Here is a 12,345-nt window from a genome sequence, read left to right as displayed (position 1 = left end):
AAGAAGCGAAGCCTAGCTAGAGCTCCAGCACAAACTTCAAAACGACATTAAACACGAAGAAGCACTAAACATTGCATGCGTTTTTATGCATTCCTCACACTGAGGTCAATTACTATACACCCTCTTATTTGATGGATAATCATAATTTATTGTCCCACCTGATGATTAAGAAATATGAACAGTAACCATCCTCCACTAGGTCTCTTTATACCCTACCCCTGATGTAGCCCCATATCTGACAACAGTTGATAAAATACCATTGCATTTCTTAATACCTTAGTGTTGAAGGAAAATCAAGATCAATTGCTGATGATTAAATGCATGCATTGGTGGTTACAGTTGTATGCCTCGACTCATGCTTTACGGCGCATTTCATATAGTCCCTAGCAGTACATGCACACATCACAGCAGATGATGGAACAGAGAGAGGGAAAGAGAGACGGTGATTGAATCATCGTGGGTCTTACCTTGATTGTCTTCGTCCATCTCGTGAATGCCGTGATGAGACAGTCCAGAAATCAGATCGGTGGGTCAAGTTTAGATGTCAAGGTAGACGTGTTTTTATTACTGTCTTTAAACGGTAGATAGGCTACGATCTATATCCTGTAATGACAGACCGACGACTCACAGGGAGCTGAGCTGTGCACAGTCGAAATGCAACAGCGAAAATATATTAATAACAAAAAAGCCTACCTTCATGAGAAATCTAGGGTACCACCAAATAAACATCCATGTATTACGATTAAAGATGTATTAGAAACGTTTCCAAGAATTGGATGTATTAAATCCGATGATAATAGTTATCCTGCCACTACCATCCCTCTCTATCCAGGTTAGGCAACCTACTCCAATGCAGTCCAATGCAATGCAAAGGATAGCGGATTCTCTACATGGCTAAACGTTTACCATACGTCATCACTCTGCTCCGCCCCGGTGGTGACAGACAACCCCTCACCCTCAAAAAATGTTTCATTAGTTCCATGTATATTTCCATGTATATTTATATATATATATATATATATATATATATATTAAAAACATATGAACAACTTAAGAACATTTGCACTGATAGAAGATAAAGTCTCTATTTGGTGCAACAAGCTTAAACTGTCATTCGGCGGTGTAGGCAGAAATCCGTTGATGGCGGGGCCAGCAAAAATGTAGGTGGACCACAATTTGGGCACTCAAATCATCATTAAATTATCATAAAAACATAGCCTACCCTATACCCTACTGTAATCGGTCTAACACAACAAACCATCTAACATGTAATTTCGCATTACAGACCAGATAGTCTTGAAATCCAAGATTCTTGCATTTAACATAGGACTCACATAGACCCGAAACATAATAAACCATAGGCCTATAATTAATAGACTTTGAGATTAGAACATAATGCCCTGATATAACAGTAATAATCACAATAGGCAGCCATAGCCTATATAGACTAGAACAGTGGTCACCAACCTTTTCTTAGTCGAGATCACTTTATAAGTCAAAATCCGAGTGCAATTCTCTGCTGGGCGCGGGAGACCAAGTGCGCCTACAATGTATTGTGTGATATCAATTAAATGCCTATAGGGCCCAACTATAGCGCATGGGTGGAGAAGCATAGGGCAAAGTTATATTTCCAATTAAATTCGAGTCGAAGTGAAGCGTATTTCATGATTTCTGAAAGTCTTTAATAAATCAAATTGTATTTGTCACATGCGCCGAATTCAACAGGTGTAGACCATACCTTGTTTACGTACAAGACCGGGCTTGGGGGTAGAAGCTGTTAAGGAGCCTTTTGGACCTAGACTTGGCGCTCTGGTACCGCTTGCTTTGCTTGCGTTAGCAGATAAAACAGCGTTGTAGTGCTGATCATTGTCTCTGAATGTACTGAAACTGTATTTAATGCGCTTGATTAGATCAATGCGATCAGTGATTGATAAAGAGAGGGACTGGAGGCCCTTTATGGCAAAATCACTGATATCAAATAAGTTGACATTTTATCCAACAAAAAATTTAACTGTGAGCTTTGTTTAGCCATTGTACTTGTTTTTGCTAGCCAAGTTGGCTCGTGAGTCTTAGCTAGATAGATCATGGGGAGTAGCCTACACAGTGTAGCCAAGCCTACACAGTGTAGCCAAGCCTACACAGTGTAACAGTGTAGCCAAGCCTACACAGTGTAGCCAAGCCTACACAGTGATGGCTACTGTTTACTGCACATATGGTATCAGTGCAAGTGACAAGTGCCAGAACCTGCCCATTATTTTGCAAATTTTTAAGCTGATTGTTTTTTTTACAGTAAATAATCAAGCATAAATCCAATTCATTACATAGGCCTAAATTATTGATTTTATGTACAGCACTAGATTTTATGTAAGATGTCCTTGAGTGTCCTGACAGGCATCTGCCAAATAAAATGTGTTATTATTATTATTATTATTTCCCCACCTACCCACCCCCTTCCATCTGAGGGTGTATGTGTGTTTAAGCCAGTGCTTGACTTGGATTGAAATAGGTTCTAGTACTCATTTTGGGTGCAGGTACCGTTTATATTTACTATTGCACTAATATTCTATAGGAGGTGCAGGAACTCAAGCAGAATAACATTTGCGGTTCTGGTCCTGGTGAGCTCCTGCCCAAGTCTAGTGCTGTACTCAGGTAAAATAACAATTAATGTCCCGTTTGGAACACTGAACACTGATTGGGTGGGCTTGGCTTTCCAGTGGATGGCTCTGCACCCACCCAGGCCCACCAGTGCCTACGCCCCTTTGTCATTTGATGGTGATAATGACATTAATATATTCATCTTTCGTAATGTGTTTGGAATTTGCAAATGCATAATGAAATGGCATCATGTATGACACGATTATTGAATTGCTCTCAGAGTGTTGGCTCTAAGGATCAAATCAAAGTGTCTGCTGTATCTCTCTTATTTCTTTGGGGAATGTTAGAGGCTCCTCCCACTGGTGACATCACATATTAAACCAACAGTTAAACATAGTAAATTATTATATATATTCAGCATGTTACAGGAACTCCTGGCAGTTCCTCCTGTCAATCCTCAACATAGTACTGACATCATGACTTCAGTGCATCCGACCTGCAAGGGCACGTGTGACTCACTCACAGGAGTACATGTTAGGTCCACCTACACGTCCAGAGGACTCATGTCATTGCACAATGGCAGTTGAGAGGAAGAGCCATTGTACAGATTGGAAGGGCCAAGGGAGGGGAGGGTGCTCTGTTGTTACGTCTGGTTTAGACCTACTGCTTCAGGGTTTGGAGGAGGAGTGGATAGGATGAAAGACAGCATACAGTGAGAATTAAATGGGTTTCCAAGGAAAAACAGCCAAGTCTTGGGACAGATCCAATCCCTTAGAGTATAAAACAAATCTAATTTGGCCCCATACTGTTGGCTTACACTACTTCTTGCCTTTTCCCATCTCTCCTTAGTTACTGATACACAATGAATGTTATCCCATGAACCATACTGTGAGGATGGGAATACATTGGATCGCTTCCGTTTCATGGATTGCCAAAGGATTGTGTAACAATTATGGAAAACTGACCTCACTTCACCACACCCCTTACATCATTTCCACACTGACGCCTGTTGACAGTAGAACAGCCATGACATAACTATTACATAATGAAATTAGAAAGGGCAGCAGGTAGTCTAGTGGTTAGAGTGTTGGGTCAGTAATCGAAAGGTTGCTGATTAGAATTAGCTTTATCCTGCTAAACAACACATTTCACTGCACCTATCTGGTTTATGTGACAATAAAAAAAATGTATTTTTTTTAAAGAGGAAGTCAGTCGGCATTGATTGTTCCTTTAACTTGGTATGACTTTCTCTTACAGCTTCTCTTACACAAAGGCAATATACCCTTATAATGTTTTACCTTTTTTTTTCATTCGTTCTCTTTCTCTTTATCATATCATGATATCTAGGCTAGTCCTACAGAGTATACAAATAGTAGTATAGTATACGAATACACATTGAATACACATACACTACATATACAAAAGTAGAGGGACATCCCCAAATTAGTAGATTCAGCTATTTCAGCCACATCCATTGCTGACAGGTGTATAAAATCGAGCACACAGCAATGCAATCTTCATAGACAAACATTGGCTGTAGAATGGCCTTACTGAAGAGCTCAGTGACTTTCAACGTGGATGCTATCTTTCCAACAAGTCAGTTCATCAAATGTCAACTCTGGTCAAGTGTAAGCTCAGTTATTGTGAAGTGTAAATGTCTAGGAGCAGGCCACACAAGCTCATAGAACAGGACCACGAGTGCTGAAGCCTGTAAAAATCGTCAGTCCTCGGTTGCAACACTCACTACCAAGTTCCAAACTGCCTCTGGCAGGACAATAACTGTTCTTTGGGACTGTTTTTCATGGTTTGGGCTAGTCCCCTCAGTTCCAGTGAAGGGAAATCTTAACTCTACAGCATACAATGGCATTCTAGATGATTCTGTACCTTCAACTTTGTGGCAACAGTTTGGGGAAGGACCTTTCCTGTTTCAGCATGAAGCTGAAAGCAGCCCCTGTGCACAAAGCGAGGTCCATACAGAAATGGTTTGTTGAGATCGGTGTAAAGGAGCTTGACTGGCCTGCACAGAGCCCTGACCTCAACCTCATTGAACACCTTTTGGGATGAATTGGAACCACGATTGCAAGCCAGGCCTAATCGCCCAACATCAGTGCCCAAGCTCACTAATGCTCTTGTAGCTGAATAGAAGCAAGTCCCCGCAGCAATGTTCCAACATCTAGTGGAAAGCCTTCACAGAAGAGTGGAGGCTGTTATAGCAGCAAAGGGGGGACCAACTCCATATTAACGCCCATGATTTTGGAATGAGATGTTTGACGAGCAGGTGTCCACATACATTTGGTTATGTAGTGTAAAGTACATAGGATGATATGGATCATGATATCCACACAATATAATATAGGATCATACAAATTATGATATTCACATTCATTTATGCAATCACTGACACAGAAGACAACCAGGAGATGTTTATCTGACCAGGATAATGATGCAACTGTGCTGTCTGTAATGAACATGCGACAAGCGTTTACTGGAACAGAAAATGAATGGTCCTCTCACAAAGGCTGCAGGGGTAAACAAATGAAGATTCCTCCCTGCTTTTGAGCGTGGATGGTTACAGCTAATTCACAGAAAGACCCCATACAGTCCTATTGATATGCAGAGGCCTCCCTTAGCTAGAAGCACAAAGCAGTTTAGATTTCAAATCACGCCATATTATAAAGAAACTTAAGGGGAGAAAACTTTTTTGTGACACAGTTGAGAATCTTCCAGGAGTTTTAAGGGGTTATCTCCTTAGGGCAAGTCCTACAGTACTGTACATGATGTGTCAGATTTGGGAGATGATGAAGTTTGTATCAGAAGACAGTGAACAGAGGTTAGGCCAATATAGACTCAATCCCATCCTCCTGTACACACCAAATCAAACCTCCAGATTACCCTTGATGCTCCTTTCTTTCTCCTACTCCTTCTCTCGTCCTGTCTTTCCCCCTCTCCCTCTCTCCCCCTTCTTCTTCTCCACTTCTCCTCACTCTTTTCCCTCCTCCTTCTATCTCTCTCTATTTCTCTCCCTCTCCTTCTCTTCCACTGTGACACAGCTGTTTTATCTCAGCTACAACAGAGGATGCCTGTGATGCAGAGAGTACTGCTAGCTGGTTTAAATGATGCACTGAGGACCACTCATCAAAGGAGAAGAACAGAGAGAAAAAATAGATCTAGAGTTCAATCCAACACACACACACACACACACACACACACACACACACACACACACACACACACACACACACACACACAGGGAGACAGTGTGGGGCCTCCATTTTGGAGAATGATTTCCTGTGTTGAGAACAGATGTCCGGCCTGGTCCAGGAAAGGCTCTGTTTCCCCCCCAGTTTTACTCCCTTTAAAAATGTTGCTGTGTGCGGTTGTGGAAGGGTGGAGTAATGAAAAGCACTCTCAATCAGACACAATTCCTGCTCTTTCTTGAAATCAATAAAAACTAATGTAATGGGTCTCAAATGTCTCAATCCATTGTCGTTGCTAAGGTACAGCTGAAGTCCATCCCCCCCATGACATTTCTGTCGCCTTTTTTCATTTTCAAATGACTTTATTGTCTTGGATTTATGATACATTTTGATCCCCCCCACCCCCAACCAAACTGTCCAACTTAAAGCTATGTTTTTGTTGACAATCAGAGGCTAAAGGAACATCCACATGATGCTCTTCATTCCATATTTAGCTGGAGGCTGTCATGTTCCCTGAGGCAGCATATGTCTGTCAGATTAAGGCATCAGTCCTGGGGAATGGTGGGAAGCTGACCGAGTTAACATGGTCCGGTGTGTGGTTGTATGTGTGTGTGTGTGTGTGTGTGTCTGTGCGTGCGTGCGTGTGTGTGCGTGCGCGCGTGCGTGTGTGTGAGTTAACTTAGGCTGTGCTGAGCCGTCATATATGATAATATTCATCTGCCACCCTGCCTGGGAGCTGAACTGAGGTTTGCTACACAGCCTCCCCCCACCCCACTAGCAAGCCCTCACTGCTATCTGAATGCTGCCTTTTCAGTCTCTTGCACACTGTTCTGTCTATGAGATGTACACTTCCTTCTTTCAAGAAGACAGCGAGAATATATCCAATTTCTGCATGAAATGTTGCTCCCTTTTGAAGAATTTGTGGAGTCAGACCAACACTCATGTTTGATTTCCGTTCTCCAATGGACCAATATTGATGAAACATTACTTTCTAAAACAGTAGGGGACACACAGACATGTTTTCCTCAGCTAGTATATCTTGCACTATTGCTGCTCTTGGTAAAGTCTAGGCAACATATTTGAGCAAGATAACATGTTACGTGACCCAGAAGGTTATAATGGGGTACCTCTTGACTTACAACCAACTGGCTGAGTCTCAGTCAACTGTCCAGGAAATACTGTGACTACCGTATCTCCAGTCACTCTGTGAGTTTTAGGGACTCTCCCTGAGTGTCCACATAATGTTGCTGCATGTCCATGACTGGCATTAGACTCAACAACCATGGTTGAATAGTTGTGAGAAACGGTTCATTGACAGAGAAATCAGATTGAATCCCATGGCAGTGATTTCCGGCAGGGCGGGAATATTGTGATATACAGTGCCTTGCGAAAGTATTCGGCCCCCTTGAACTTTGCGACCTTTTGCCACATTTCAGGCTTCAAACATAAAGATATAAAACTGTATGTTTTTGTGAAGAATCAACAACAAGTGGGACACAATCATTTATTGGATATTTCAAACTTTTTTAACAAATCAAAAACTGAAAAATTGGGTGTGCAAAATTATTCAGCCCCTGTACTTTCAGTGCAGCAAACTCTCTCCAGAAGTTCAGTGAGGATCTCTGAATGATCCAATGTTGACCTAAATGACTAATGATGATAAATACAATCCACCTGTGTGTAATCAAGTCTCCGTATAAATGCACCTGCACTGTGATAGTCTCAGAGGTCCGTTAAAAGTGCAGAGAGCATCATGAAGATCAAGGAACACACCAGGCAGGTCCGAGATACTGTTGTGAAGAAGTTTAAAGCCGGATTTGGATACAAAAAGATTTCCCAAGCTTTACACATCCCAAGGAGCACTGTGCAAGCGATAATATTGAAATGGAAGGAGTATCAGACCACTGCAAATCTACCAAGACCTGGCCGTCCCTCTAAACTTTCAGCTCATACAAGGAGAAGACTGATCAGAGATGCAGCCAAATGGCCCATGATCACTCTGGATGAACTGCAGAGATCTACAGCTGAGGTGGGAGACTCTGTCCATAGGACAACAATCAGTTGTATATTGCACAAATCTGGCCTTTATGGAAGAGTGGCAAGAAGAAAGCCATTTCTTAAAGATATCCTTAAAAAGTGTCGTTTAAAGTTTGCCACAAGCCACCTGGGAGACACACCAAACATGTGGAAGAAGGTGCTCTGGTCAGATGAAACCAAAATTGAACTTTTTGGCAACAATGCAAAACGTTATGTTTGGCGTAAAAGCAACACAGCTCATCACCCTGAACACACCATCCCCACTGTCAAACATGGTGGTGGCAGCATCATGGTTTGGGCCTGCTTTTCTTCAGCAGGGACAGGGAAGATGGTTAAAATTGATGGGAAGATGGATGGAGCCAAATACAGGACTATTCTGGAAGAAAACCTGATGGAGTCTGCAAAAGACCTGAGACTGGGACGGAGATTTGTCTTCCAACAAGACAATGATCCAAAACATAAAGCAAAATCTACAATGGAATGGTTCAAAAATAAACATATCCAGGTGTTAGAATGGCCAAGTCAAAGTCCAGACCTGAATCCAATCGAGAATCTGTGGAAAGAACTGAAAACTGCTGTTCACAAATGCTCTCCATCCAACCTCACTGAGTTCGAGCTGTTTTGCAAGGAGGAATGGGAAAAAATGTCAGTCTCTCGATGTGCAAAACTGATAGAGACATACCCCAAGCGACTTACAGCTGTAATCGCAGCAAAAGGTGGCGCTACAAAGTATTAACTTAAGGGGGCTGAATAATTTTGCACGCCCAATTTTTCAGTTTTTGATTTGTTAAAAAAGTTTGAAATATCCAAAAATGTCGTTCCACTTCATGATTGTGTCCCACTTGTTGTTGACACTGTTGATTCTTCACAAAAAAATACAGTTTTATATCTTTATGTTTGAAGCCTGAAATGTGGCAAAAGGTCGCAAAGTTCAAGGGGGCCGAATACTTTCGCAAGGCACTGTATTTGTAAAGAATGTGGAAAGTGATGAGTCACTAAGTCAGCTGAGTTTAAGGATGAACCACCTGTCTTGTCACAAGTCACAGATCAGCCATCCACATCCACACTCATTAGATCAAATCAGTGCCTTTTTACAGTAACTTTTGAATGTTTTCTTCTTACAACGTTTAGGGGGTAGCTCATAGCTCAGACTCATCGGACATGGAAAAAAGCATGCCCATCTACTCTCCAAGAACTACTGTTCTCCACCGTAGTTCTAAAGCAAATGAAAACATCTGAGTACGTGTGTCTACCCACTACACCACACACAGTGAAGTGAATGTGATAAGCTTCCTTTCTCACAGAGGGAGTGAGAGGGTGAAACGGTCAGACGAGGGAGTGGGAGACAGAGCTGGAGGGAAAGGGAAATGTGGGGGACATCCTTCCTTCTCACAATGTGATGACCTTAGACCTAAAGTAGAGCAAGGCTGCTGGACAGGACACCTTCTGGACAGGACACTTCCCATCCCCCTACAAACAGGAACATTCCTTCTACTGTATAATTTAATTTGGATCTGATTTGTATTTGAGGTGTTTGCGAAACGGCACAGTACACAGTTGAGCAGGACGCATCACTGAAACGGTGGTTACTGGTTATGGCTGAATTGTTTTCTCACTGAAATGTCCTGGTTGCTGATTAATAATGCAACAACAAAGAACTCTGCTGCTGGTTGATGAATGTGCTTCCATACGTTGAACACCTCATTACAAAATACGTTTCTCACACAAACAGCCTAATGATCATGTACTTTCATTAGTAGGTCTATTTTCATGCAGGCAGCCTCACAGCAAGAGCCTCTGGCTTACATACAACAATGAGGTTGCATACACAGTAGGGAATCCTTCTGCCACCATTATAGAAGAGCGAGATATGGTTTATGACTATAATCCATGAAGTAACCAGGGAAGGGTAAAGCTAGAGGGGGTTTGTTAGGGGAAGAACAAATAGAGATGATAGAAGTTCATTTGAGATGCAAAGACAACATTTCCGGTGCAGATTTACTGCGCTGTATATTTTCAAAGTGTTGACACAGCTGTATATGACTTTCCATCAGGCAGCGCTGGAATAGAGAAAGCCTTTGTGGATGTGTGTATGCATATGTGTGTGTGTGCGTGCGAGCGTGTATCCTGCTGAGATGGTTGGCTTGGCTGGACAGGCTGTCATGGACTGGCAGGTATTATTCTTTGGTGACTGAGACGACCATGGTATATGGCTTGCATCGTTTTCATGCAAACCATTCAGTGACCACTCGTGCTCAGTGGATGGCAGCATTGTCATCCTATGGGGGCACAGCCATGGTAGCTAAAATAATGTCCTGCGCAGGATTTTTATAAATGGCCCTAACTAAGCATGATGGGATGTTATTTGCTTAATTAAATCAGGAACCACACCTGTGTGGAAGCATCTGCTTTCAATATACTTTGTATCCAACATTTACTCAAGTGTTTCCATATTATTTTGGTAGTTACCTGTACATCTGTAATGGAGTTGGCCAGACTGATCCGTGGAGAAATGACATCAAACTAGAATGAATAAATGTTGGTCCTTGGACCATGCACGTGTTCCTCTTTTTTAATTGGCTAATGTCTCTTTCGGCCAATTAGACTTTTGTCCGTAAAAATGGATGAAAGTATGGTGCTTTCAAAACAAATGGGAACTCAGAAAAAAATAGGTCAAATGATGATGTCAGTGATCTGCAGGTCGGAATGTTGGCGTTCTAGAAAGATGCCCGAGTTCCCGACTTGAAATTCCGAGTTGGATGACCATTCAAAAGATTTTTCCCATTCCCATTTTTTCCAGAGTTCTCAGTTGTCTTGAGCGCACTGAAGTCGGTGATTTCAGAGTTCCCAGTTGTTTTGAATGCTGCAATTGTAAGGATATGGACTCGTCATCTCCTCTGACTGTCAACTTAACGCCTCATTTCCACCAGATGCATCAAACTCTTTGGTTCTGGCGGAAGTCATTCATTGTCAATGGAGCAGTCCGAAACGTTATGTTGGGGGTGTCGCACTAGGCTGCGGTGTGTTCAGCATTGATTTACCATGCGGTGATACAAACGAAAGTTGAAAAGCTTGTTGGAGTCTGCTTGTGCAGGCCTACTGTCGTTTGTATCACCGCATGGTAAATCAATGCTGAAATCATGAGGTACAGAACGCACCGCAGCCTAGTGCGAGACCCCCAACATAGCATTTCAGACTGCTCCATTGACAATGAATGCCAGAACGCAAAGAGTTTGATGCATCTGGTGGACATGAGGCGTTAAGTTGATGGTCAGTTGAGATGACACGTCCATATCCTTACTCACTACTGTAAATTGGTCTGGATAAAAATCAGTGAGCCAGTCACACACAGCCTACACTTACATAGAATTTCTTTGAAAATCCATCAGAAATCCTATACCGACATGACTGCGTCATTGTATAGACCAGGGTTTCCCAAAGTTGGTCCTGTGGCCATACACTACACAGCTGGTTCAAATAACTCAAGCTTTATGATGAGTAGGTTAATCAGCTCTGTAGTGCTAGGGCAAAACCAAAACTTTCACTCAGAGGGGGTAGGACCGACTTTGGGAAACCCTGGTATAGATAGATATATTTTTAATTTTTTTATTTCACCTTTATTTAACCAGGTAGGCAAGTTGAGAACAAGTTCTCATTTACAATTGCGATCTGGCCAAGATAAAGCAAAGCAGTTCGACACATACAACAACACAGAGTTACACACGGAGTAAAACAAACATACTGTCAATAATACAGTATAAACAAGTCTATATACAATGTGAGCAAATGAGGTGAGATAAGGGAGGTAAAGGCAATAAAAAAAAGGCCATGCTGGCAAAGTAAATACAATATAGCAAGTAAAACACTGGAATGGTAGATTTGCAGTGGAAGAATGTGCAAAGTAGAAATAAAAATAATGGGGTGCAAAGGAGCAAAATAAATAAATAAAATAAATACAGTAGGGAAAGAGGTACAGTGCCTTGCGAAAGTATTCGGCCCCCTTGAACTTTGCGACCTTTTGCCACATTTCAGGCTTCAAACATAAAGATATAAAACTGTATTTTTTTGTGAAGAATCAACAACAAGTGGGACACAATCATGAAGTGGAACGACATTTATTGGATATTTCAAACTTTTTTAACAAATCAAAAACTGAAAAATTGGGCGTGCAAAATTATTCAGCCCCCTTAAGTTAATACTTTGTAGCGCCACCTTTTGCTGCGATTACAGCTGTAAGTCGCTTGGGGTATGTCTCTATCAGTTTTGCACATCGAGAGACTGACATTTTTTCTCATTCCTCCTTGCAAAACAGCTCGAGCTCAGTGAGGTTGGATGGAGAGCATTTGTGAACAGCAGTTTTCAGTTCTTTCCACAGATTCTCAATTGGATTCAGGTCTGGACTTTGACTTGGCCATTCTAACACCTGGATATGTTTATTTTTGAACCATTCCATTGTAGATTTTGCTTTATGTTTTGGATCATTGTCTTGTTGGAAGACAAATCTCCGTCCCAGTCT

The 12,345-nt window shown here is 41.9% G+C and overlaps 1 protein-coding gene across 1 annotated transcript in view; it reads right to left on the bottom strand.

The window, feature by feature from the left end:
- Positions 1–914, bottom strand: part of LOC110499201 (cytohesin-3) — a 38,475-nt gene extending 37,561 nt beyond the window's left edge. The window contains exon 1 of the mRNA XM_036956030.2: positions 468–914. Within this exon, the coding sequence (XP_036811925.1) occupies positions 468–486 (19 nt within the window). The 5' untranslated portion in view covers positions 487–914. The remainder of the gene's footprint in view (positions 1–467) is intronic.
- Positions 915–12,345: the final 11,431 nt, after the last annotated feature.

This window comes from Oncorhynchus mykiss, chromosome 20, assembly GCF_057628025.1.
Source record: "Oncorhynchus mykiss isolate SJ-2025 chromosome 20, ASM5762802v1, whole genome shotgun sequence".
NCBI lineage: Eukaryota > Metazoa > Chordata > Actinopteri > Salmoniformes > Salmonidae > Oncorhynchus > Oncorhynchus mykiss.
This window is presented reverse-complemented; position numbering and strand designations above follow the sequence as displayed.